We start from the raw sequence: 24,581 nt of genomic DNA, 5'->3' as shown, positions 1-24,581 counted from the left end.
CAGGCAACAGGACTCCCTCATTGGGCTTTGTAATGCGGCGGTCGCACAAAACTGTTATGTTGAATATAACTCACACCGGAAATCCTCGAGAGATCCAGCAAGCAATTTAGTTTACCCGCCTGCAATGTTATGTTTGAGTGAAGTTGGCCTTTTTTTAATGCTGTATATGTATTATCCTGATCTATTTTTGAAGTCCACCATCTCTCTGAGAGGTTTTCTCTCTCTCTGTGTATTCCCTCTGTTTCATGTGCTGTCTTCTCCTGGCATCTATTTTCTGCATTGTTTCATGTGGAGCACCTTTAAAGTGATTGTAAACTTTTTTTTTTAAATAACAAACATGTTATACTTACCAACTCTGTTGCAGTGGATTTGCATAGAGCAGTCTGGATCCTCCTCTTCTCGGGTCCCTCTTCTGCTCTCCTGGCCCCTCCCTTCTGTCGAGTGCCCCCACAGCAAGCAGCTTGCCATGGGGGCACCCGAGCGGAGCTGCAGCTCCATGTGTCCCTCAGACATGGAGCTGTGATTTGCCTTCCCCCCCCCCCCCCCTTTCTCTCCTGATTGGCTGACTTTGACAGCCACGGGAGCCAATGGCGCCATGTTGTGTCCCAGCCAATCAGGAGGGAGAGTCCTGGACATCGCTAGACAGAGAGGGGGCTCAGGAAAGTATTGGGGTGCTGGAGAGGCTGCTTCACACAGAAGGCTTTTTATGTTAATGCATAAGATTTTTTAAAATAACAAACATGTTATACTTACCTCCTTCATTGCAGTGGATTTGCACAGAGCAGCCTTGATCCTCCTCTTCTCAGGTCCCTCTTCTGCTCTCTTGGCCCCTCCCTTCTGTTGAGTGCCCCCACAATAAGCAGTTTGCTATGGGGGCACCTGAGCGGAGCTGCAGCTCCATGTGTCCTTTCAGACATGGAGCTACGGTTTGGCCCTGCCCCCTTTCTCTCCTGATTGGCTAACTGACAGCTGCAGGAGCCAATGGCGCCGCAGCTGTGTTCCAGCCAATCAGGAGAGAGAGTCCCTGGATGGCCGAAAGACTCCTGAACATTGCTGGACAGAAATGGGGCTCAGGTACGTATTGGGGGTGCTGGGGAGGCTGCTTCACACAGAAGGCTTTTTATCTTAATGCATGCATTAAGATAAAAAACCTGATTTTACAACTCTTTTAATCTTATGATTCATAACATACATGTATCTCCAAAAATTTGAATATCATCAAAAAGTTAATTTTTTTCAGTAATTCAATTCAAAAAGTGAGACCCATATATTATATTTAGGCACGTTACACACAGTGTGATATATCAAGCATTTCTTTCTTTTAATTTTGACGATTATGGCTTACAGCTAGTGAAAACCCAAAATTCAGTATCTCCGAAAATTAGAATATTGTGAAAAAGTTCAATATTGTAGACTCATGGTGTCACACTCTAATCAGCTAATTAACTCAAAACACCTGTAAAGGTTTCCTGAGTCTTTAAATGGTCTCTCAGTCTGATTCAGCAGGTTACACAATCATATGGGAAGACTGCTGACTTGACAGTTGTCCACAAGGAGGTTAAAGCTGGCCATACACTATACAATTTTCTTATTCAATTTCCTTTAGATTTACCTTAAACTATGTAGTGCAAGGGCCTGCCTGATTGCATACAAATTGAAAGTGTTTAGGTTTGACCCTATATTACATGGTTTCGGTAAATCTAAAGGAAAGTTGAACAAGCAAATTGTATAGTGTATGGCTAGCCTAAGTCACAAAAGGTCATTGCTAAAGAAGATGGCTGTTCACAGGGTGCTGTATCCAAGCATATTAATGGAAAGTTGAGTGGAAGGAAAAAGTGTGCTAGAATAAGGTGCACAAGCAACAGCGATAACCGCTGCCTTGAGAGGATTGTGAAGCAAATACCATTCAAGAATTTGGGGGAGATTCACAAGGAGTGGACTACAGCTGGTGTCAGTGCTTCAAGAGCCACCACACACGGTGGAGAGGCACAGAATCCAAGTTGCATGAGGTCGAGTGTGTGCCCACCTGGTTCCTAGTATGGTAAGTAGTTGTTTCCCTTTCCCCCCATGGAGGGTCTTGGGGGGGGGGGGGGGACGTGGGACAGTCGGACCCCCAGGTGCCCCCTAGGCACCCCCCCTCATCTGTGTCTGGTGGTCCCTGTGGGCCATCTAGCCCCCCCCCCCCCTCTCCACCTGTGCTGGGGTTGTGGGGTGGTCTGGCCTCCCAATGAACGAAAGAGAAAATGGGATTTTTGACTTAACGTAAAATCCATTTCTCTGATGTTCATTGACGGACACAGCACCCACCCACCCCTCTGTAGAGTTGTAATTCTTCTGACACTGCTTGTAACAAAACTGAGTACCTATAGCAGAGAGTGGGAGTATACCCCCTGGAACTGCCCATAGGCGTAGTCAGTCTTTTTTATGCCTAGTGTCCTACTCCTTTAGGGGGCAGTATAAGCAATTGTTTAGAAGATCAGGAACTGTGTCTGTCAAACATCAGAGAAATGGATTTTACGTATTCTTCTGTACTCCTATATTATTTAGGTACTGAATTTGGGGTTTTCACTAGCTGTAAGCCATAATCATCAAAATTAGAAGAAAGAAATTCTTGAAATATATCACTCTGTGTGTGTGTCACATCTATATAAAATATGAGTTTCACTTTTTGAATTGAATTACTGAAATTAACTTTTTGATGATATTCTAACTTTTAGAGATGCACCTGTACTTATGTTACTGATGTATCTTTTATTGTTTGTTCAAAGAATGTGATCAGCCCCACGGATAGGTTGCCTGGTGCAGGAGGTTCTTCCTGTCTGGGCCACCCCATCAATTGTTAAGCTGGCCATAGATGTTTTTAGATTTGAACCATGTATTGGCAGGCTGAATGTACAAGTTGATTGATCGATCAACCAGTGTTAATTTTGTTACCGAATTTTGATTTAGTTTTCGTCATATTTCTTTGTCAAGTTTTAGTCAGATTTAATCATCTGAATTGTTCTAGTTTTAGTCGACTTAAATCTCCAGTACATTATAGTCCACTAAAATCTCCAGTACCTACCTGAACCTCCACTTTCCCCGGTGCTCCACCACTCAAAGCCCCAGCCCCCTGACTCTATCTGCAAGCTGTATTGGCTGAGAGATGCAGGCTTCCTCCGTCTGTCTGGGAGTTCTGGAACAATGCCCTGGAAACCACGGAAGAGGAACTCCTCTGTCGGATTCGTGTCTGTCTGGATGTGACGTGGTGATTGTTCCTCCTCCCAGCAAGGTAGCAGTGCTTAGCACTGTGTAAAATAACAGCCTCCCCAAACCACCCAGTTATGTGCACTCCCTCACTCCCATTTACTTCCCCATCCCCACTTGCAACTCACCTCCTCATCCCCAAAGTATAATGCACCCTACCCTGTGCACTCCCTCACTCCCATTTACTTCCCCATCCCCACTTGCAGGTCACTTCCCCATCCAAAAAGTATAATGCACCCTGCCCTGTGCACTCCCTCACCCCCATTTACTTCCCCATCCCAACTTTCAGGTCACCTTCCCATCCCAAAAGTATAATGCACCCTGCCCTGTGCACTCCCTCATCCCATTTACTTCCCCCATCCCCACTTTCAACTCACCTCCCCATCCCCAAAGTATAATGCACCCTGCCCTGTGCACTCCCTCACTCCCATTTACTTCCCCATCCCCAAAGTATGATGCACCCTGCCCTGTGCACTCCCTCACTCCCATTTACTTCCCCATCCCCACTTTCAGGTCACCTTCCCATCCCGAAAGTATGATGCACCCTGCCCTGTGCACTCCCTCACTCCCATTTACTTCCCCATCCCCACTTTCAGGTCACCTTCCCATCCCGAAAGTATGATGCACCCTGCCCTGTGCACTCCCTCACTCCCATTTACTTCCCCATCCCCAAAGTATGATGCACCCTGCCCTGTGCACTCCCTCACTCCCATTTACTTCCCCATCCCCACTTTCAGGTCACCTTCCCATCCCGAAAGTATGATGCACCCTGCCCTGTGCACTCCCTCACTCCCATTTACTTCCCCCATCCCAACTTGCAACTCACCTCCCCATCCCCAAAGTATAATGCACCCTGTCCTGTGCACTCCCTCACTCCCATTTACTTCCCCATCCCCAAAGTATGATGCACCCTGCCCTGTGCACTCCCTCGCTCACAAATACTTCCCCATCCCCACTTGCTGGCATTACAGGCAAAGGAGTTTACAGTTTTTTATACTTGGTTTTATTTATAAAGACGTTCTATATCCCAACAGCTAAATCTGTGTCCGTAGTGTATGTTCAAACCTTAATACCGTCAATAATATTCGATTTTTACTCCGTAGTATATAATGAGTTTGGAAATTCTAGAGAATTACAATTTAACCAAACCCATTCAATTTTAGTTGACTAAATGAAATATGGAATTGATTTTTATCATAGTTTTCGACAGTTGACTTAATTCAAATTTTATTTTCCTTTAGTTCTCATCACTGAAAACATGTAGTTGATGAAAACTATGACAGAAGTATTTTCGTTGACTAAATTAACACTGCGATCAACTTGGGTACAACAAGCCAGCTGGATTTTACATGCAATTATTGCCAGTGGCTGGTGAAGCCGCTATCAATAATCAATGCGTTCTCCTGCAGAGGATAGATTTCCCCGCCCCACCCAGGAATACATCAATTGGGAGGTCAGTTAGCCACAGCTCAAGGAACCCTAAGCAGCCTCTGGAGAAACTCCAGGGTTCAACGGAATCCTGGATGAGAATGGCTGACCTAGTGTCTCCCAGGCTGAAATTCTCCACCAATCAGAGACTCCCGCTGATTGCTCTCAGCTGGGTTTTCCATGTTCCTATCAAAAGTGGAGGAGCCCTTTAAATCTAAATGCTCCATACTTGCTGATATCTTGTACAGTTTTCTTCAATTCATGTTTTCCTGTTCTCTGTCTATCACCCTTTGTTCTCTGTCTAGTAGCTCTTTAGATGTTGTTCCAGCATTTCATGCATGGTAGGATTTGGCACCTTTTTTCTAAATCGTTGACATGTAAAAAGAACTTTGTCCTTGTGCGCACCCTGGCTAGAATACCCATACACTGGTACAATTATTGGCCAGCGACTGTATGGCTCTGCCTTTCAGCCCTCTTATGCCCATTTCCCTTTATTTGTAACACGATTCCACATTTATAAAGGGTCCATTAATTGGCCATAGGGGTGTCTAATCGGGTGGACTCATTTTTAAGTCTATGACCAAATTCACAGAAGCCCTGTCTAATCTCATAATATGATTTGTTGCTAAAATCACTCAATACAGCTAATTACAATTTTACCTTCTTTCATTGCAATGGAAAGTTATGTTCATTCCGGTACCTGACACCCTAAAAAATGATGTAGTCACAGTGTTGCAGCATCTTCTAAGCCGCTCTCTCAACCTGACAAAAGTGCAGCTTTAAACGACCTCAGCCATTACTGCTTCACCAACCACTCCCCTCTTACGCGTTTCGTCCCACCCACCAGAGCTTCATCATAAAGGTGGGATGTAACACCTTGTGGGGTTAGCTGAGCTGAGGCTACTTAACTGTATTTTGGTTGGGTTGGGGGAGCGCCACCCCAGATGCAGCAACACTGTCCCTACTGGATGAGTTATTTGGACACCAGCACCCCTTACATCTGAGGAATGGGGGAAAAGTGTCCGTTGCTTAGAGCGGCTCTACACGCTTTTCAGGTCACCCTCAAAAATTCTGTCATGGATCACTCCTGCCACACCATAATGCTGACAGTATAGCTTACATGGAGCAGATTAGGGGAAGATTCCTTTCTGGACCATTGTGGCAGAATAATCTGACACCCAATGTTATACTTTGCTGATCGACCAGTGTATGTAGCACAGTCGGTTCCCATGGCCAGTTCATAACCATGCAGTCACTGTACCTGGTGGGCAGCCATAGACATGGTAATGTATGAAACCCCTCAATTCTAGCTGTATCATGGGAACAATATTGGTCACCCAAGAAGTCTATTGGACAGTGTTGGGATTCCCCAATGTGACCCTAATCTGGTAGGACAGTAGGAATGCACTGATACCAGATTTTTAAGCATGAGTACGAGTACCAATACTTTTTTAGGGTACTTGCCGATACCAATTACCGATACCTATTTTTTTTGTGCGGGGCAATTTGAGCCAATTCAAAATAAATGACTCAAATCGCACTGCAACGAATCGCATGCAATTTGAACAGGAATGCAGTCCGATTCCTGTCCGAATCACATGCAGTTTCCGCACCGCTACTTTGTGTGGGTTTGGACCGATGCGTTCCAAATTCGCAGCTCATGGAGAAAAATTACATTTGGAAGGAACAGTGCGATTTTGAGGGGTTTATGCATAGAACTGGATGCTGATCAGTCTGTTTATAGCTTGGCCAGTTGCGGTCTCCTGTGGATCTCCTCCAGACCAGCAATATGTGGGGGTGGTAGGCGGACATTTGCTCCCTTAGACAGGCCAATTCCCAGGCATCACCCTGTGTGATGGGCTGACTATGGGGTGTGCGCTCCCTCTCACCTGTGATGACGTAGTTCTAGAAGCGTGTACAGGGAAAAGAGAGAAGCAGAGGTCGGTATCTATACCTAATGTGTCCGGGCCCTAGAGATATCCCTCATCGCCCCTTACCTGTACCATGTTATCGAGCAGCAGCCAGGAGCCTTTCATCTCCTCCGCAAACACTGCTACCCCGGGTGAAGGTACACCAAGTCCAGAAGAGGCCAGGCAAGGAGGAAGGTGAGACCCCCACAGGACTGGAGAAGCGACAGAGCGGCGTAGAGCAGAGTAATGTCAGTGGATTGGTGATGCTACCTGTACAGGGTGTGTGCTATTCCAAATCCAAAACTGCACCACACCGCTTTTAAAATGCTATGGTATTCACCCTGTAATGCGTGCCTGAATCGCACTAGAAATCTGGGGGATTTCATCATTCATATGTGAACCAGACGGTGCAGGATTTGTACACCACATTCTTGTTCAAATCACTTGCGATTCTTTCCAATGCCATTTGGGCCCATTCATTTTGTATAGGCTCAAATCACACCATACAAAAAAGGATCGGTTTTAGTATCGGGGGCATTTGCATGAGTATAAGTACTTGTGCAAACGCTTAGTATCAGCCCTGATATCGGTATCGGTGCAACCCTACAGGTCAGGCAGTGATCTATTTATGGAGCCATAGGGAGATACTTCATTAGGAAGGAATGACCAAGACATTGTCTAAATATTCAGCCATTTATTCCAAACTTCATACAGTTTCCAGCTTGTTGGCCTTCATCAGAGCAGTGCATAGAAAACATATCCTCTATAGAGGAAGGCTAGGGGAAAGTATACTGAGACAGATTATGGAGAGGTTCAGGGTGTACAGTTGGCCATGGGGCTTAAAGGAATTATTTGCATTGCCCCCCCATTCTAAATTGAGGAATAACCCCCGTATATTTGAAATATGTTATGTAATTGGATATGTTAATAGCTTCTCTTCCAAGAAGGCTTTACTGTTCTTTGCACTGGTTCAGTGAAGCATTTTAAGGCGCTTTTCCACTGCATGGAACTTAACGGTTCAGCTCGCTTTTGCGCTTTTCCACTGCATGGTACGGTGTTGGAACGATACGGTACGGCTGCACTTTTCCACTACATGGAACCGAACGGTACGGCTCGCTTAAACAGTACCACCTCGGTTGTGGTTCCAACCATACTGATGCCATATCCCACAATCCTTTGCATGCAGCCTTGACTGTCACTACTAGCCACTGATTGGTCAGAGAATGGTTTTTATCCCACCCACTTACTACTTTAGTGGAAAAGCAAACCAAACCGTACCGAACCGTTCCAACACCGTACCATGCAGTGGAAACATAGAAACATAGAATGTGTCGGCAGATAAGAACCATTTGGCCCATCTAGTCTGCCCAATATATATATAGTGGAAAAACAAACCGAGCCAAGCAGGGCCGAGTGGAGCCGAGCTGGTACTTGCAGTGGAAAAGTGCCATTAGTTCCCTTTGGCCCATTTAACCTGTAAAGTTTTGTCTTCCAACTAGATAAGGCCCCTTTCCCATGGAGATATTGATTGGGTCCTGTCAGTTTTTCAAGCGGATTCAATCGGACCATCCATTGCTTTCTATAAGGTTGCAGATGTCAACGGACGTGTCCCATGACACCCGCCAACATCCGATCCTGTCTGCTAAAAAACAGACAGGTGAGGTCAGATGAAAACTGATAGGCGGTCCATTTCCATTCGACTGCCCATAACAGAAAGCGAGCTGTCACCTGTCATCCGCCTGCTCAGCGGGGATCACCAAAGAGATTCCTTGCTGAACAGGTGAATCCAGTGCCGGAGTCCGTCCGTCTGAAAGGGGCCTAAGAGGAAGGACATCTGCTGTCCCCGTTACAATAGCTTTACAGTCTGCTCCAGGGATTTTGGGAATTAAAGCTGGTCCATATTTTCCCAACCTTAGTCCATCACAGTGTTGGTTACCCAGCATTCCATGCAACTGGAAATGGTGCAGTTGGTAGAACACACGCAAGGGTTTTATATAGCGAAGGGACCATATCACACACAGCACAACCAGTGCAGACTGAAGTCCTAGAAACTCTAGCAGACTCCTAACGGACATTCACCTGGAATCTTGGGTGATGGGTTTTTCCTAGATGTCAGATGGGCAATGGTGCAAGTTCACACTCCGACTAGAGCAACACTTCTCCTCCTATGTGTTATTCACTGGGGAGATCGCATCAAGATCTCTCAATGTCTTTGCACGTCTCTGCAATCCTCACTGAGGATTTGCATCACATACAGCTGCTCATCTGCTAACTCACACAGTCCCTCATTATTGTGTATGGGGGGGCATTGGTCTCCTTGTCCCTGTCTCTCCATCCTCCATGTTTTTTTGGCTTTCATCCTTTTCTTTTGCTTTGTTTTTTTTTCTAGCTTCTGAATCCTCTTCCCCCTCAAGACCAGAATCTCCTCTTCACCTGTTTGTCACCTCTCATCTCCCTTCCTCTTCTAAATCTGACCCCATAACAAGGGCCCCAGCAGAGCCCCCCACGGGGCCCGAACCTCCTTTGTGTAAAACTGGTTTCCTGCTGTGAATGATTGAGTTTGAATTCTGACAATCTGCAAACACATTACAAATCCCAACCGAGAAAATGACTGAACTAGAAGAGCAAGTTTGAGTAGAACTTTAGGCAAAACTTTTTTTTTTTTCTATTTTTGGGAGGGAGGGTTATAACTAGGGTTGCACTAATATGGGTTTTTTTTATTATTACGAGTACCGATATTTGTACTCAAATAAATAGATAAAAAAAAGCTGCACTAATATGAACCAGTAGGTAATGTGCAAAAAATGTCAATCGAAGTAAACTCCAATGGTGCCATACAAGAGAAAAGGGCTCGATAGTGTAATAACGTCAAGCTTTATTAAAAATATATGTAAAATCTAACTCGCATACAATCATAAAATATTCGCTCTGGATAGAAGCCAGCCGGCTCTCATGTAGCCCGTCCTCTGGGCAGCGCGGTGACGTCAGCACGCCGTGCCCTACGCGCTCGTCTCAACAGACATCTGATGGGTAAACTCAAATACTCGCCAAAACCAATTACCGATACCTTAAGACTCCATTCACACTAGCGCGACTTGTCAGGCGACTATGTCGATCTGACAAGTCGCGGTCGGTCGCCCACCATTGAATAGTACAGGACCCGTTCTAATAGGAGCGACACGAGTCGCTCCGACTTAGAAAAAGGGTCCTGTACTACTTTGCGGCGACCTGGAGGCGACTTGCATTGACTTCAATTATATGAAGTCTGTGCAAGTCGCGCCGAGGTCGCCCCAGCAAGTCGTGTCGACCCTGTCTGAACGGGGTCTTACGGTGCGATTTGGGATCAAATCGCCCTGCAAAGAATCGCATGTGGTGCAATTACTGTCCGAATTGAATGCGGTTTCCTGCACAGCTCCTGTGTGAATCCAGGCTGAAGTCACTGACCAGCCTGGGTTCACACAGGAGCAGTGTGGGAAACCACATGTTATGTGGACACGAATTGCACCGCATTCCAGCTAAAATCACATGTGATTCTTTGCAGTGCGATTTGAGCCCATTCGTTTTGTATGGGCTGAAATCGCACTGCAAAGGTATCGGTTTAGGTATTGGAGCATTTGCACAAGTACAAATACTCATGCAAAGTGTCCCATTGTGAAGATTTCCCTTCACTTCCTATCCCATAGCCAAACAGGAAGTGAGATGAAATCCTTGCAAATTAGGGAATTCCTTGGGGACCCCCCAGCACACCAGAGCTAGTGTCCCCATTGGAAGATTTCCCCTCTATTACTTTTCTGGGGACAACCCAAGATTTGGGACTTTACTTTCAATGATAATGGTAAACAGGACAAATAGAGAGGTGGAATCTCCTTAACGGAGGCACAGCCAGCAATAAAAACTGACAGGGGGGGGGGGTCTAATCCCTCTCCCCAAAACTTAAAAAAAAAAAAAAAGTTGTGCCTTTAGTTATTCTTCAAGCTGGCCATAGGGGGTTCGAATCATAGCCGGTTCAGCAGGGAGCAGCTGAGATTTGAACAATCTATGGGCAGGCTGATGGTACCCAAGTCAATCCATTGAGCGACTTGGGTACAACCAGCATGTCAGATATTTACATGTGATTATTGCTAGCGGCTATAATCACTAGCAGCCCAGCCCCCCAACTGGGAGAACACAATAGCAAGAGGGAGTACCCCATCAACACTGACCTCCTTGATGGGGGAATCAAGCTATTTTTTTTCCCTGCAACCCATGGTTGCAGGAAAGAAAATTGCATCATCTGTGGCCTGCCGTAGGAGTTTCTTAACCGACTGCCGCACGACTATATAGTACGGCAGTCAGCCTCTCCTGGGCAAAGTGACGTATGGGTACGTCGTTCCCTGCTTTTCCCACGCATCGGCTTCCCCGCTGACAAGCGGGAGCGCGCCGCCGGCGGTGTGCACTCACCCCCTAGCTGCCTGCGCGTGACCTGACGTATAGCTACAGCAATACGCCCAGGAGCGGCTGCCTGCCGCAGTGTAACTGCGGCGGGCGATTGTAAAGTGGTTAAAAAAATCATTCAGAAGTGATCTGTCCACCCACGTTTTAGTGTTGGTTAGAAAAAAAATAGTTCATATTCCTGTCGCACACCTTCCTAGGTATAGGCACATCTGTAATTGAAGAGACAAGAACTCCCTGCTCAAGGTGGTGTAATTGCCTGATGACTCGCACCGGTGCATGCCCCGGCTCGCCTCCGTGAAAACTTGATAAAGGAAAAGGAATTGGCAGCACTCCAGGTTGAGTCAAAATCCAGATTTATTGACTGGACATCTAAATATGACAATCGTGACAAGGTAGACGCGTTTCACACACTGACTGTGTGCTTAATCATTACTTAATGAGGTAATGATTAAAGCGGAGTTCCGGGCACAGAAGTCATTTTTTACTAAACATACCCCCGGGACAGTCAGGGCTAGCACATTCCACAATGGCTAGCCTCTGATCTGTCCCGGTTCGCACTTACCTTTTAGAAGAAATACTCACTTATAAAATTTCTTCCACGGCGTTTCCATCTCTCTTGTGGGCAGCTGAAGCCGGCGCGGTCCTCTTCTGTGTCGTCTTCCGCGTCTTCTTGTCCCAGAATGCGCCTGCACCGGCCCCTCTCGTCACTTCCGGTGCGGCGCCGCATTCCTCCACAGCTTCTGGGCATGCCCAGAAGCTGTTTAGCAGGGGAATGCGGCGTCGCCCGGAAATGACGAGCGGGGCCGGTGCCGTCGCATTGATTCCTGGGAGCTATGACGTTCAGCTCCCAGGAATCATAGCGAGACAGGAAGTGACGGAGTGAGCCGCGGCTCCGAGGGAGGAAATATTCTGAGGTGAGTATCTTCGATCTTCAATTACAAGGTAAGTAAACAAAAAAAAAAAAAAAATAACTATCCAATTCCTTTTCAGGTGAGGTCTACCTAGCGGAGGGGCACAAAAAAAAAATATTGTTTTTGTGCCCGGAACTCTGCTTTAAGCACACAGTCAGTGTGTGAAACGCTTCTACCTTGTCACGATTGTCATACTTGGATGTCCAGTCAATAAATCTGGATTTTGACTCAACCTGGAGTGCTGCCAATTCCTTTTCCTTTATCAGAGGCACATCTGTTATGGGTGTTGCAGCGATCACCAGCTGGATACTGGATCTATCACAGATACATGTTCGCCAGCACACCATGGATCTTGCAAAGCAGTCCCAAAAAAATTTTTATTGCAAAGGATCACATCAGGATAAGTGCGACTTTTCGGGGTCACGCAGGACCCCTTCGTCAGACATGTGATGCTTAGAAAAACAACTCGGGTGAATATTAGGCCATATCTTATGCGATTTTCTTTTTATCAACCACTGGTTGAAGGAAAGAAAATGTATCAATTCCCCCCATTCAACACAGCAGTGTTAATTTGAACGTCAAATTTCGATTTAGTTTTAGTCTTTTGACTAAAATTTATATTTTTGTTTTCGTCATCTAAATTGACACCGAATTTTATATTCGATTAATTTTTGCCACTAAGAGCCGGTTCACATAGGCGCGACACGACTTTGCCGGGCGACCTGTGAAGCGCACCGCGACCTCGGAGCGGCATGCACGGACTTCATATCATTGAAGTCAATGCAGGTCGCTCCAGGTCGCCCCAAAGTAGTACAGGACACTTTTTCTAAGTCGGAGCAACTTGTGTCGCTCCTATTAGAACGGGTCCTGTGCTAATCTATGGCAGGCGACTTGTCAGGCGACCAGGTCGTCTGACAAGTCGCCCCAGTGTGAACCGGCTCTAAAAGCATGCAGCTGACAAAAACTATCACCAAAATATTTTTGGCGACTAAATTAACAATGCAACACAGTGTTGATGGGGAAATCCCTCCTGCAGCGCTATTGTGTTCTGGTGGCGAGGAGACTTCCCCACTGGCAGACTACAATGATCACTGCTGGCAGCTATTGCCGCTGGCAGTGATTTGACTGGAAAAAAAAAACTCCGCCTGGCTGGTTGTATAGAAGTTGATCAATGGGTCAACTTCAGTATAACCAGCCTGCCCATAGACGGATCGAAAATGAATATCGATCCGGCCTAAATTAATTGGGAGTGTGATACGATTTCCTGGGTGGTGACGTCACTACATGTCTGGGAAATGCAGCCGCCATGAAGGCGCTCACGCACGCAGATGTTTTGCATTCTGACAGATTGGTCCCCGAGTTTGCAGATTCTCAGAAAGGGTTTGTTACGTTTTGTGGGTGGCACTTGTGTTTTATTTGCAGTGACGCTTGTGCATTTTGTTTTCGTTTGTGATTTTTGTACCCAGCGTTTGAAGGCCGCTCTCCAGACTTGCCCTTCTCTCATGGTTTTGACTCCATGTTTTCTGTTTGTAAGTAACCTGGCTGCAATCTGAGGCTTCGCCTTTGGAATTCCTCACACTTCGGCCACATGGCGTGCCATAAAAATCACCACTGTTTGCCTTTATTAACTGCAGGGGGGGGGGGGGGGTGATGTTGGGGTTGTGTAGTTTAAACTCTTCCTGGCAGCTCAGGAATTAAAAGATGCTGCTGACTGCGCATGGTAATTTGGAGGCCATTCTTTACTTGTACTTGCCCTTTAATTATTAAAGAGACAGTATTCATTTTCTGGAAGCGTTGCGACACTGCGATTTTAGGAGATTATCACTTAGTGTTAATGTTGTGTCTTCTGTCACATTGTTCACATTTTTCCAGTTGCCAAGTAAATCATTCTGAACAGGAGAACTCAAGGTGTGGTATGATGCATTGCCTGTAATGGCTTCCTGATGTATAGAAGCCACAGAGCCAAAACATTTTGGGGCCAGGATGATGAACAAGAATGTTCTCAGGCAGGTTCGACCAGGAGAGCTGTCCTGAGCAGGAAGTCAAAGCTGACAGTCCTAGGCGGCAGAGGCATTCCCCACCCCCAGCCACCCCTATACAGGTGCATCTCAAAATTTAGAATATCGTCAAAAAGTTAATTTATTTCAGTAATTCAAAAAGTGAAACTCATATATTTTATATAGATGTGTTACACACAGAGTGATGGATTTCAAGCATTTCTTTCTTTTCATTTTGATGATTATGGCTTACAGCAAATGACACCCCAAAATTCAGTATCTGAGAAAATTAGAATATTACATAAGACCAATAAAAAAATAATTTTTAATACAGAAATGTTGGCTTAGTGAAAAGTCTGTCCATGTACAGTATAGGATGCACTCAATATTTGGTCGGGGCTCCTTTTGCATGAATTACTGCATCAAAGCAGTGTGACATGGAGGCGATCAGCCTGTGGAACTGCTGAGGTGTTATGGAAGCCCAGGTTGCTTTGAAGCAAACTGGCCTGACCTAAACCCCATAGAGAATCTGTTGGGTATTGTCAAGATGAAGATGAGAGACACCAGACCCAACAATGCAGACGAGCTGAAGGCCGCTATCAAAGCAACCTGGGCTTCCATACCACCTCAGCAGTGCCACAGGCTGATCACCTCCATGCCACGCCGCATTGATGCAGTAATTCATGCAAAAGGAACCCTGACCAAGTATTGACTGCATTCTATACTGTACATGGACAGACTTTTCACTAAGCCAACATTTCTGTATTAAAAATTATTTTTTTTTTATTTGTCTTATGTAATCTACTTTTCTGAGATACTGAATTTTGGGGTGTCATTAGCTGTAAGCCATAATCATTAAAATTAAAAGAAAGAAATGCTTGAAATATATCACTCTGTGTGTAACACATCTATATAAAATGAGTTTCACTTTTTGAGTTACTGAAATAAATTAACTTTTTGATGATATTCTAATTTTATGGAATGCACCTGTACATGCCTCTTGCATATGTTCGAGTGTGGGCAAAGAATAACTCCGCTGCCTATGATTGGCTATTGGCTTTGACAGCTTTCCAGTGAGATAGCTCAGGTGGGTTTGTAATTCTGTCTGAACCCACCTGAGCTCATCCCTAATTATAAATAGCCTTTCACTTTACAAATCACTCAAGTTTTTGGTTTTCCAAACTTCTCCTTAAAAGGCTAACTCCACCCAAAAGCCTATAGTACAGTTCTGGGTGGTCACCAGTAGGGATGTTGTATTGACTCCTGTAGCAATATTCCCCCGTATTTTTATCTTGAACATCTAACAGGCCATAGCACCTTCTCATAGCAGGAGTCCCAAATACTTAAAGTGGAGCTTCACTCTCTCAATCAACATTGACTATTTTTAGTCCTTATGCTGCTAACATTAGTAAATAGCGTTCAGTAAAGTTTGAGAATAACCTCACCATAAAATACATGAGAGCTTTCAGTAGAGCTTGAGAATACCTCACCATTCATGATGGCTGTTGATAACATTTAAGAAAACTCCATAATAAAACGCATGACAGCTGTCTATAAAGTTTGTGAATACCCCATCATAATATACGTGATGGCTTTTGGTAAAGTTTGAGGATAACTCACCATAAAGCACAATGGCTGGCGGTAAAGACTTGATTGGGATGTCTTGACTTTAGTGTTATAAGCTGGATGCAGATGGATCAAAACTCGGCTGGTTTAGCAGGGGCTGGCCAAATTTCCACCCATCTATGGCCATTCCCAATCGAGAGGAGTCGATCTAATGTTTGACTCCTTTCAAATGGGACTGCTGTTAAATTTTTGTTTGAACAGCACCTGCAGTTATTCAAGTGCAACACTGTATTCTGACAGCAGAAGAATACCTGAGTAAAATAGGGCAGCAGGGAGGATTTCCTCATCCACCTGGCTTTTGTAGATAGAGGAATCTGTTCAGTTCAGAGTCATTTATGGCCATCTTCAGAGGTTGCCAGAGTCATCTATGGCCATCTTCAGAGAGTGCCAGAGTCATTTATGGCCATCTTCAGAGGGTGCCAGAGTCATTAATGGCCATCTTCAGAGGGTGCCAGAGTCATTTATGGCCATCTTCAGAGAGTGCCAGAGTCATTTATGGCCATCTTCAGAGGTTGCCAGAGTCATTTCTGGCCATCTTCAGAGGTTGCCAGAGTCATTTATGGCCATCTTCAGAGGTTGCCAGTGTCATTTATGGCCATCTTCAGAGGTTGCCAGTGTCATTTATGGCCATCTTCAAAGGGTGCCAGAGTCATTTATGGCCATCTTCAAAGGGTGCCAGAGTCATTTATGGCCATCTTCAGAGGTTGCCAGAGTCATTTATGGCCATCTTCAGAAGTTGCCAGAGTCATTTCTGGCCATCTTCAGAGGTTGCCAGAGTCATTCATGGCCATCTTCAGAGGGTGCCAGAGTCATTCATGGCCATCTTCAGAGGGTGCCAGAGTCATTCATGGCCATCTTCAGAGAGTGCCAGAGTCATTCATGGCCATCTTCAGAGGGTGCCAGAGTCATTCATGGCCATCTTCAGAGAGTGCCAGAGTCATTCATGGCCATCTTCAGAGGGTGCCAGAGTCATTTATGGCCATCTTCAGAGAGTGCCAGAGTCATTTATGGCCATCTTCAGAGGGTGCCAGAGTCATTCATGGCCATCTTCAGAGAGTGCCAGAGTCATTTATGGCCATCTTCAGAGGGTGCCAGAGTCATTCATGGCCATCTTCAGAGGGTGCCAGAGTCATTCATGGCCATCTTCAGAGGGTGCCAGAGTCATTTATGGCCATCTTCAGAGAGTGCCAGAGTCATTTATGGCCATCTTCAGAGAGTGCCAGAGTCATCTATGGCCATCTTCAGAGGGTGCCAGAGTCATTTATGGCCATCTTCAGAGGGTGCCAGAGTCATCTATGGCCATCTTCAGAGAGTGCCAGAGTCATTTATGGCGATCTTCAGAGGGTGCCAGAGTCATTAATGGCCATCTTCAGAGGGTGCCAGAGTCATTTATGGCCATCTTCAGAGAGTGCCAGACTCATTTATGGCCATCTTCAGAGGTTGCCAGAGTCATTTCTGGCCATCTTCAGAGGTTGCCAGAGTCATTTCTGGCCATCTTCAGAGGTTGCCAGTGTCATTTATGGCCATCTTCAAAGGGTGCCAGAGTCATTTATGGCCATCTTCAAAGGGTGCCAGAGTCATTTATGGCCATCTTCAGAGGTTGCCAGAGTCATTTATGGCCATCTTCAGAGAGTGCCAGAGTCATTTATGGCCATCTTCAGAAGTTGCCAGAGTCATTTCTGGCCATCTTCAGAGGTTGCCAGAGTCATTCATGGCCATCTTCAGAGGGTGCCAGAGTCATTCATGGCCATCTTCAGAGGGTGTTAGAGTCATTCATGGCCATCTTCAGAGGGTGTTAGAGTCATTCATGGCCATCTTCAGAGAGTGCCAGAGTCATTCATGGCCATCTTCAGAGGGTGCCAGAGTCATTTATGGCCATCTTCAGAGGGTGCCAGAGTCATTCATGGCCATCTTCAGAGGGTGCCAGAGTCATTCATGGCCATCTTCAGAGGGTGCCAGAGTCATTCATGGCCATCTTCAGAGGGTGCCAGAGTCATTCATGGCCATCTTCAGAGGGTGCCAGAGTCATTCATGGCCATCTTCAGAGGGTGCCAGAGTCATTCATGGCCATCTTCAGAGGGTGCCAGAGTCATTCATGGCCATCTTCAGAGGGTGCCAGAGTCATTTATGGCCATCTTCAGAGGGTGCCAGAGTCATTTATGGCCATCTTCAGAGAGTGCCAGAGTCATTTATGGCCATCTTCAGAGTGTCCTAGAGTCATTTATGGCCATCTTCAGAGGGTGCCAGAGTCATTCATGGCCATCTTCAGAGAGTGCCAGAGTCATTTCTGGCCATCTTCAGAGGGTGCCAGAGTCATTTCTGGCCATCTTCAGAGGTTGCCAGAGTCATTTCTGGCCATCTTCAGAGGTTGCCAGAGTCATTTCTGGCCATCTTCAGAGGGTGCCAGAGTCATTTATGGCCATCTTCAGAGGGTGCCAGAGTCATTTATGGCCATCTTCAGAGGGTGCCAGAGTCATTTCTGGCCATCTTCAGAGGTTGCCAGAGTCATTTCTGGCCATCTTCAGAGGTTGCCAGAGTCATTTCTGGCCATCTTCAGAGGGTGCTAGAGTCATTTATGGCCATCTTCAGAGGGTGCCAGAGTCATTTCTGGCCATCTTCAGAGGGTGCCAGAGTCATTTATGGCCATCTTCAGAGGTTGCCAGAGTCATTTATGGCCATCTTCAGAAGTTGCCAGAGTCATTTATGGCCATCTTCAGAGGTTGCCAGAGTCATTCATGGCCATCTTCAGAGGGTGCCAGAGTCATTCATGGCCATCTTCAGAGGGTGCCAGAGTCATTCATGGCCATCTTCAGAGGGTGCCAGAGTCATTCATGGCCATCTTCAGAGGGTGCCAGAGTCATTCATGGCCATCTTCAGAGGGTGCCAGAGTCATTCATGGCCATCTTCAGAGTGTCCTAGAGTCATTTATGGCCATCTTCAGAGGGTGCCAGAGTCATTCATGGCCATCTTCAGAGAGTGCCAGAGTCATTTATGGCCATCTTCAGAGGGTGCCTGAACCCTGGAAGCTGTACCCAAAAAAGTAAAAAATGACTCTTTACCAGTACTGCCTGCGGTCTCCCTGCAGCTGGTCTCTTCCCATTACGTAGCATGCCTTGTTATGTCTCTGCATGGAGGCGACCATCTTGGTAGAAACAGGGCTTTGCTACCTTATGTCAGAGCCTCCAGTAAGGAGAGCAGCAGAGCAGTGACCTCACCATGTCTCCTGAGACTTAGCAGAGGCCGCAGTGCCTTGGAATTCACACTGCCGATATACAGATATGAAGCTACAAAGCAGAAATGCCTAGGCACATGCCCATACCAGGAAATGCATTGCTACATTTCAGGAAGACTTCTAGGTACATTTTTTCAGGGTATTTCTAAGGCACAAAAAATATTTCCAAATTTTCCCTATAACATAAAAATTTTCCTTTTTTGTGTTCAGTTCCACTTTAACCACTTCCCTCCCGTCCTATTGTAATAATATGGGCGTGCAGGAGCTCTTTTATCTGAGGTGGATGTCATATGATGTCGTCCTGCTTCTGCACCACGTGCATGTCATGGCGGGCCACGTAGCGGCACGATAAGCGGTAGCGGAACACAGATAGTTGTACCAGGCTACTGTGCGCAGCCCTGGTACCACGTGATTGCTGTGACCAATCACGGATGTTACAGTAGTAAGCAGTGCTGCTGTCATTGTTTATTGATGGGAGCGCTCTGTGATTGATCACAGCAATCACATGGTACCAGGGCCAATCACAGCAGCCCTATACCATGTGATCACTGTAACCAATCACGGCTGTTACAGTAGTAAGCAGTGCTGTCATTGTTTACTACTGTGAGCGCTCTGTGATTGATCACAGCAATCACATGGTACCAAGGCCAATCATAGCATCTCTGTACCATGTGATCACTGTAACCAATCACGTCTGTTACAGTAGTAAGCAGCACTGTCATTGTTTACTACTGTGAGCGCTCTGTGATTGATCACAGCAATCCCATGGTACCAGGGCCAATCACCGCAGCCCTGTACCGTGTGATCACTGTAACCAATCACGGCTGTTACAGTAGTAAGCAGTGCTGTCATTGTTTACTACTGTGTGCGCTCTGTAATTGATCACAGCAATCACATGGTACCAAGGCCAATCATAGCAGCCCTGTACCATGTGATAACTGTGACCAATCACAGTGTCACAATAGTAAACAAGGTTTCATGAATGAAACATTTAGACAGGCTTACAGATTGCTTATTTCAGTGATTATCACTGTAATAAGCAATTACAGTGTAAAAACAAATCCTGATCACTTCCCCAGAGCAGTACAGTGTCGCATGATGGAGTAATTGTCATTCAAAGTTTGACAACAATTAAATCTTTTAATTGGCCTGGGCAGGAAGGAGGGAAAGTGTCTGGTAATGAAGTAGTTAAATCCGATGTAAGAAAGTGTAGTCTGGGCAGAAATGCGTACTGTCTCTTTATTGAACAATAACTTGGTGTGGCCATTGCAGAGTGTTCTGGGAAGGATGCAGTCAGCAGAGTACACAAGCGGGTAAGCTCACACTGGCAGTTTTTTTTACACATGGGGTGCTCACTAACATGCCTGGTGTGCCTCCCCACTTATAAGCTTTATTCAGATATAAATGACGATTGCTGTCCTCCCATCCCAGAAACATGGTGGATAGCTTCCAAATTTAGCCGCATGCAGTAGTGAGCGCTGATTGTAAAAGCGCCCGTGTGACCCATTGTGGATGCCGTGATGTGCATGGGAGGTCTGGTGTGTTTTTTTTGCTTGCAGACCTCCAGCATGTGTTTGCCGCTCTTCTCCCTGCTGTGTGCCGTGCCTCTCCTTCCATGAGTAAAATGTCCTGTTGTTGTGTGATAAATCCCGCCAGATTTTGGATCAGATTTGCTGTAGTGACGTCTGTATTAGATGTAGGCAGCCGGTATTGCTTTGTTCGTTTTAGAACCCCTGTGCCCTGTGGCATGCTGGGAGTTTAGCTTTTGCAACAGCTAGAGGACCTCGATAGGTCTTTTTTTGTTTTTTGCTTGTTTGTTTCTTTTTGTTTTGTTTGGTTTTTGTTTTTTTGCATTGCAGGATGTCATCTATCATTCAGAACGAGAAAATGTCATGTACTCGCACAGCTGGATTTACTGACTCACCATGGTATAGAGGAAATGCATAAAAGTTCTGATTTGATCCTACAATGGAGCTTCATAGGCAGCCAGTCTGCAACCAACCTTGGATGGAACTACAAGTCTCAGCATGCTCTGCTGTCCCATATTTTTTGCATGGGCATCCAGCAGGCAGTGGTTTGTAAAAACCGATTTATATTAGGGATCGACCGATTATCGGCAAAGCCGATATATCGAGGGCCGATATGTACTTTCCCCAATATATTGGAATCGGCCACGGAGGTTACCGATATTGCCGATATTTCAGGAAAGTGCTGTACTGGAGTGATGCCTGCAGCTAGAGGCATCACCCCGGTACCGGCGTCCATAGCCGACGGTCGGCTGTCGTAATGACAACCGATGCGGCTGAGAAGACGCTCGGCTGTCATTACAAGGAGCGGAAGGACGCCTCCCGCCACCTTCCGCGGCTCGTCCCACCGGGAGACCCGGGCAACCAGCCTGCATGGCCGCCGAAGACCCGATCAAAGCCGCATTCGGCTCTGATCGGGTCTCCATGCAAAAATCCGAAAGTGATGTCATGTCAAAACTTCCGGGGTACTGTCTGGCGCCAGATTAAAAAATATGATAGCATTCAAAACAGCCAAAATTGGCATTTTTGAATGCTTTTAAGTGCAGAGGAAGGGTTTAGACCCCCAGTTCCCTCCACAATAGTGCCTGTCAAGTAAAAAAAATAAAAAATAGTTTAAATGTACGGAAATTTCGGCTGATCCCGATATGCAATGGCGAAAGTATCGGCAATGAAAAACCGATCACCGATTATATCATCCCAGGCAGTTGTGAACTACAAGTCTCTGCATGACCCTCTGAGCAGAATTATAGCGCTAGGGCACCCGATTCCATGCGCTGTCAGGTGGTGGAGGGCGCTGTCAGCTGTTGGGGTCCTCAATATTTCTGCCTGATAACCGTATACATTGGACAGGTATCTGTCCTCCAGGTTATTGGGCCATTGTATGCTTTATGTATTGCAAAAAAAATATATCTATAAGGAGAAAATAGTTCACATTTTAGTCCTTAAATTTTGGAAGGTTGATGCATTTTCATTCTGGATGTAATTCCTATTCTGAATGAGTGGGGCAGATTACTGGAAATCCTGCAATTACTGTCTGTGCTGCGAATCCTGTGAGCACAGTGCTCTCTCTGAGGTCCCCAAAGGTACTTTTATACCAACGGCTCTGTGGCTCACATGTGCATATAGACAGGTCCTCACCTCATTAAAACAACCAATTCACCCAAGCGCTCACTCCAATGGGGATGACAGGCGTGCCGCTCTCCTCAGGTAGGGAACTCCAGACATAGGCACACAAAATAAAAAAGGAGGCACAAACACCTAGTGCATTACCCGTGTACACCTTAAAAATGTTTTAATAAAATGCCAAAGACATACTCAGACATGAAGAATAAAATCGCATATCAAGAATCCACCACAAGTGGAAAGGAACATGTCCTTGTGAATAGGACCGCTAATGCATTTCGCGAGTCAAGCTCCCTTCCTCAGAGCTGGTCTTACAGCAGGCCCAAATATATATGAATCAGAACTCGCACTGTTACGTAAAGGTCTGAACTTTGCTCCCCCTGCGTCCCCAAATCTCTGAACTTTTTGTGGATTTGAATAAATTCAAACGTAACTTAACATTAAAAAGAAACTTTGCTAAGAGAGCAAGAAAAGCGGACCAAATGATGAGCCTCTGGAGCTGAAAGAACTAGTGAGCAAAGCACAGGAGGATGAAGGTCTACGTGCATTAGAGCAGTGGTCCTCAACCCTGGCCCTCAGGGCCCACTAACAGGCCAGGTTTGCAAGATAACTGAAATACATCCCAGGTGATATAATTTGCTGCTCAGTGATTGCAGTATTCTTGTCTGCATCTCCCCAAGGTAATACTTAAAATCTGGCCTGTTAGTGGGCCCTGAGGACCGGAGTTGAGGACCACTGCATTAGAGGACCTTTGGGTGGAAGGGGGGTTAGGAGATCAGGATTTCATGTTAGAACTTGAAGGATTACGTCAGGTACATGCAGGACAAATCCTGCATACTTCATTCAAACCCAGGTCGATTTTTCACCCTCGTTGGGCTAAAGGGAGATATATCTCCACTTTTTGAGATGGTCTACTCGGATTTCGGTAATCTATGCCAGAAAGCCAGGGAAGACCACTCTGTAGCCATGCCTCCAGGAGATCAGGAGGCCCTAAGGAGTTTAAAAAATAGTTGTGATATAATAATCAGGCAGGCTGATAAGGGTGGTGGACTGGTTGTACAGGACAGGGAACAATATATGGTAGAGTGATTCTGAAACATACGAGAGACTCTCAGGAGATCCGATAGACTTATACAAATTAGTCTTTAAGAAGATCCTAGACCGTGCAGTGGAAGCCAAGATTCTCAACAAACAAGAAAGAAGTTTTCTGTTAAGACCCTTACCAGTTACACCACACTTCTACCATATTCCCAAAGTACACAAGGATTTATCGAATCCTCCGGGTAGGCCTATAATAGCAGGCATCAATAGCCTTACCTGCAATATGGGGAATTGTATTGATCTCTTCCTTCAGGATATGGTAGTACAGTTGCCCTCCTATATCCGTGACTCAGGCCATATGTTGGAAGTATTGACCAACTATGAATGGCAAGATAGGTACAGATGGGTATCCTTTTTAAAACATTACAAAAGGTGTTCACGGGTAATGCACTAGGTGTTTGCGCCTCCCTCACCTCATTAACCAGCAAGGTAGAATCAAGCCAGCCATTGACGGTTCGAATCTTAGCCGTTTCAGCAGGATCCAGCTGAGATTCAAACCATGTATGGGCATGCTGAATGTACCCAATTTATCGATCGATCAACTTGAGTACACCCTTTCGGATTTTACATGCGATTTTTGCTAGTGGTTGTTATAAACAAATGGCAACCAGCCCAACCTATAGCTAGCCTTTCTCTATCGTTCATTGACAGACGCAGCTCCATATTCTTCTTGACCATTGGGTTATGCTGCCCCCCCTACAGGAGTAGGACAGTAGGCAGGAAAAAGCTTTAGCACGCCTATGGGATAGTCCCTGCCGGCATACACCCACACACTTTCCCTCAGTTTATTCTGCCTAGTTTAGGAGTAGGACCTAATTCCCTGCTGAGAACTTCAGTCTTAGCTGTTTTTTTTTTTTTTTGGGAACCTTTTTGTAAGACTTTATTTTTTTTAGTTAGTGTTCCTGAGAGAAATACAAGCAACAGCCGGCTGGGTTTCGGACTGGATATTCTAGATCTTTAAGGTCTCCCAGCCTGGCCAGCGAGAGTGTGAGCAGGTTATAATCCAGCACTAGGCCTCGCTACGACAGAGCCCCGATGGACATCCGAGGATGCCTCTTTTGGCCGCAAGGTTTTGCAGGCTGCTGTCTAAAAGAGAAAAGTTTCTCTTTGAGGGTCTATGTTTTTTCTAGGTGAGCTCCAGATGTTCCTGGTTGAGCTCCATGTTACCTGGTTGGCTACGTTTAGCCTTTGGGAAATTTTGTTTTTTCTTTGCATTGTTTTTCCCACCCCTCATGCAAATACTGCTTTGGGACGTCCCAATGGTCAAGAAGAATATGGGGCTGCGTCTGTCAATGAACAATAGCGAAAACTGGATTTTTCACTTACCGTAAAATCCTTTTCTCTCAAGTTCATTGACAGACGCAGCACCTGCCCCTCTAATTGTAAGTGGGATTGGGTTGTTTTCTACTAAATACTGCTTGCAACAAAACTGAGGGCTATAGCAGAGTGTGTGGGTGTATGCCTGCAGGGACTTCCCCATAGGCATGGTAAAGCTTTTTCCTGCCTAGTGTCCTACTCCTGTAGGGGGCAGCATAACCCAATGGTCA

The 24,581-nt window shown here is 45.9% G+C and overlaps 1 protein-coding gene across 6 annotated transcripts in view; it reads left to right on the top strand.

The window, feature by feature from the left end:
- TTC7B (tetratricopeptide repeat domain 7B) overlaps nucleotides 1–24,581 on the top strand; it is a gene marked incomplete at its 3' end in the record, with an annotated part of 261,869 nt that overhangs the window by 197,256 nt on the left and 40,032 nt on the right. For 2 of the 6 annotated variants that reach the window (XM_082242786.1, XM_082242785.1), the window contains one exon: nucleotides 8,974–9,111. The exons of 2 other annotated variants lie outside the window; for them this stretch is intronic. In XM_082242786.1, coding sequence (XP_082098912.1) covers nucleotides 8,974–9,111 — 138 coding nt within the window. Of the gene's footprint in view, nucleotides 1–8,973; nucleotides 9,112–13,395; nucleotides 13,459–24,581 lie in introns of all 6 variants that reach the window. 2 more of the 6 variants (XM_082242790.1, XM_082242787.1) reach the window with 2 other exon arrangements.

The sequence above is a fragment of the Pelophylax lessonae genome, assembly GCF_965119305.1.
Source record: "Pelophylax lessonae genome assembly, chromosome: 13".
In the NCBI taxonomy this organism is placed as follows: Eukaryota; Metazoa; Chordata; class Amphibia; order Anura; family Ranidae; genus Pelophylax; species Pelophylax lessonae.
Note: the sequence above shows the minus strand (reverse complement) of the source record. Positions and strands in the feature narration are given on the sequence as shown.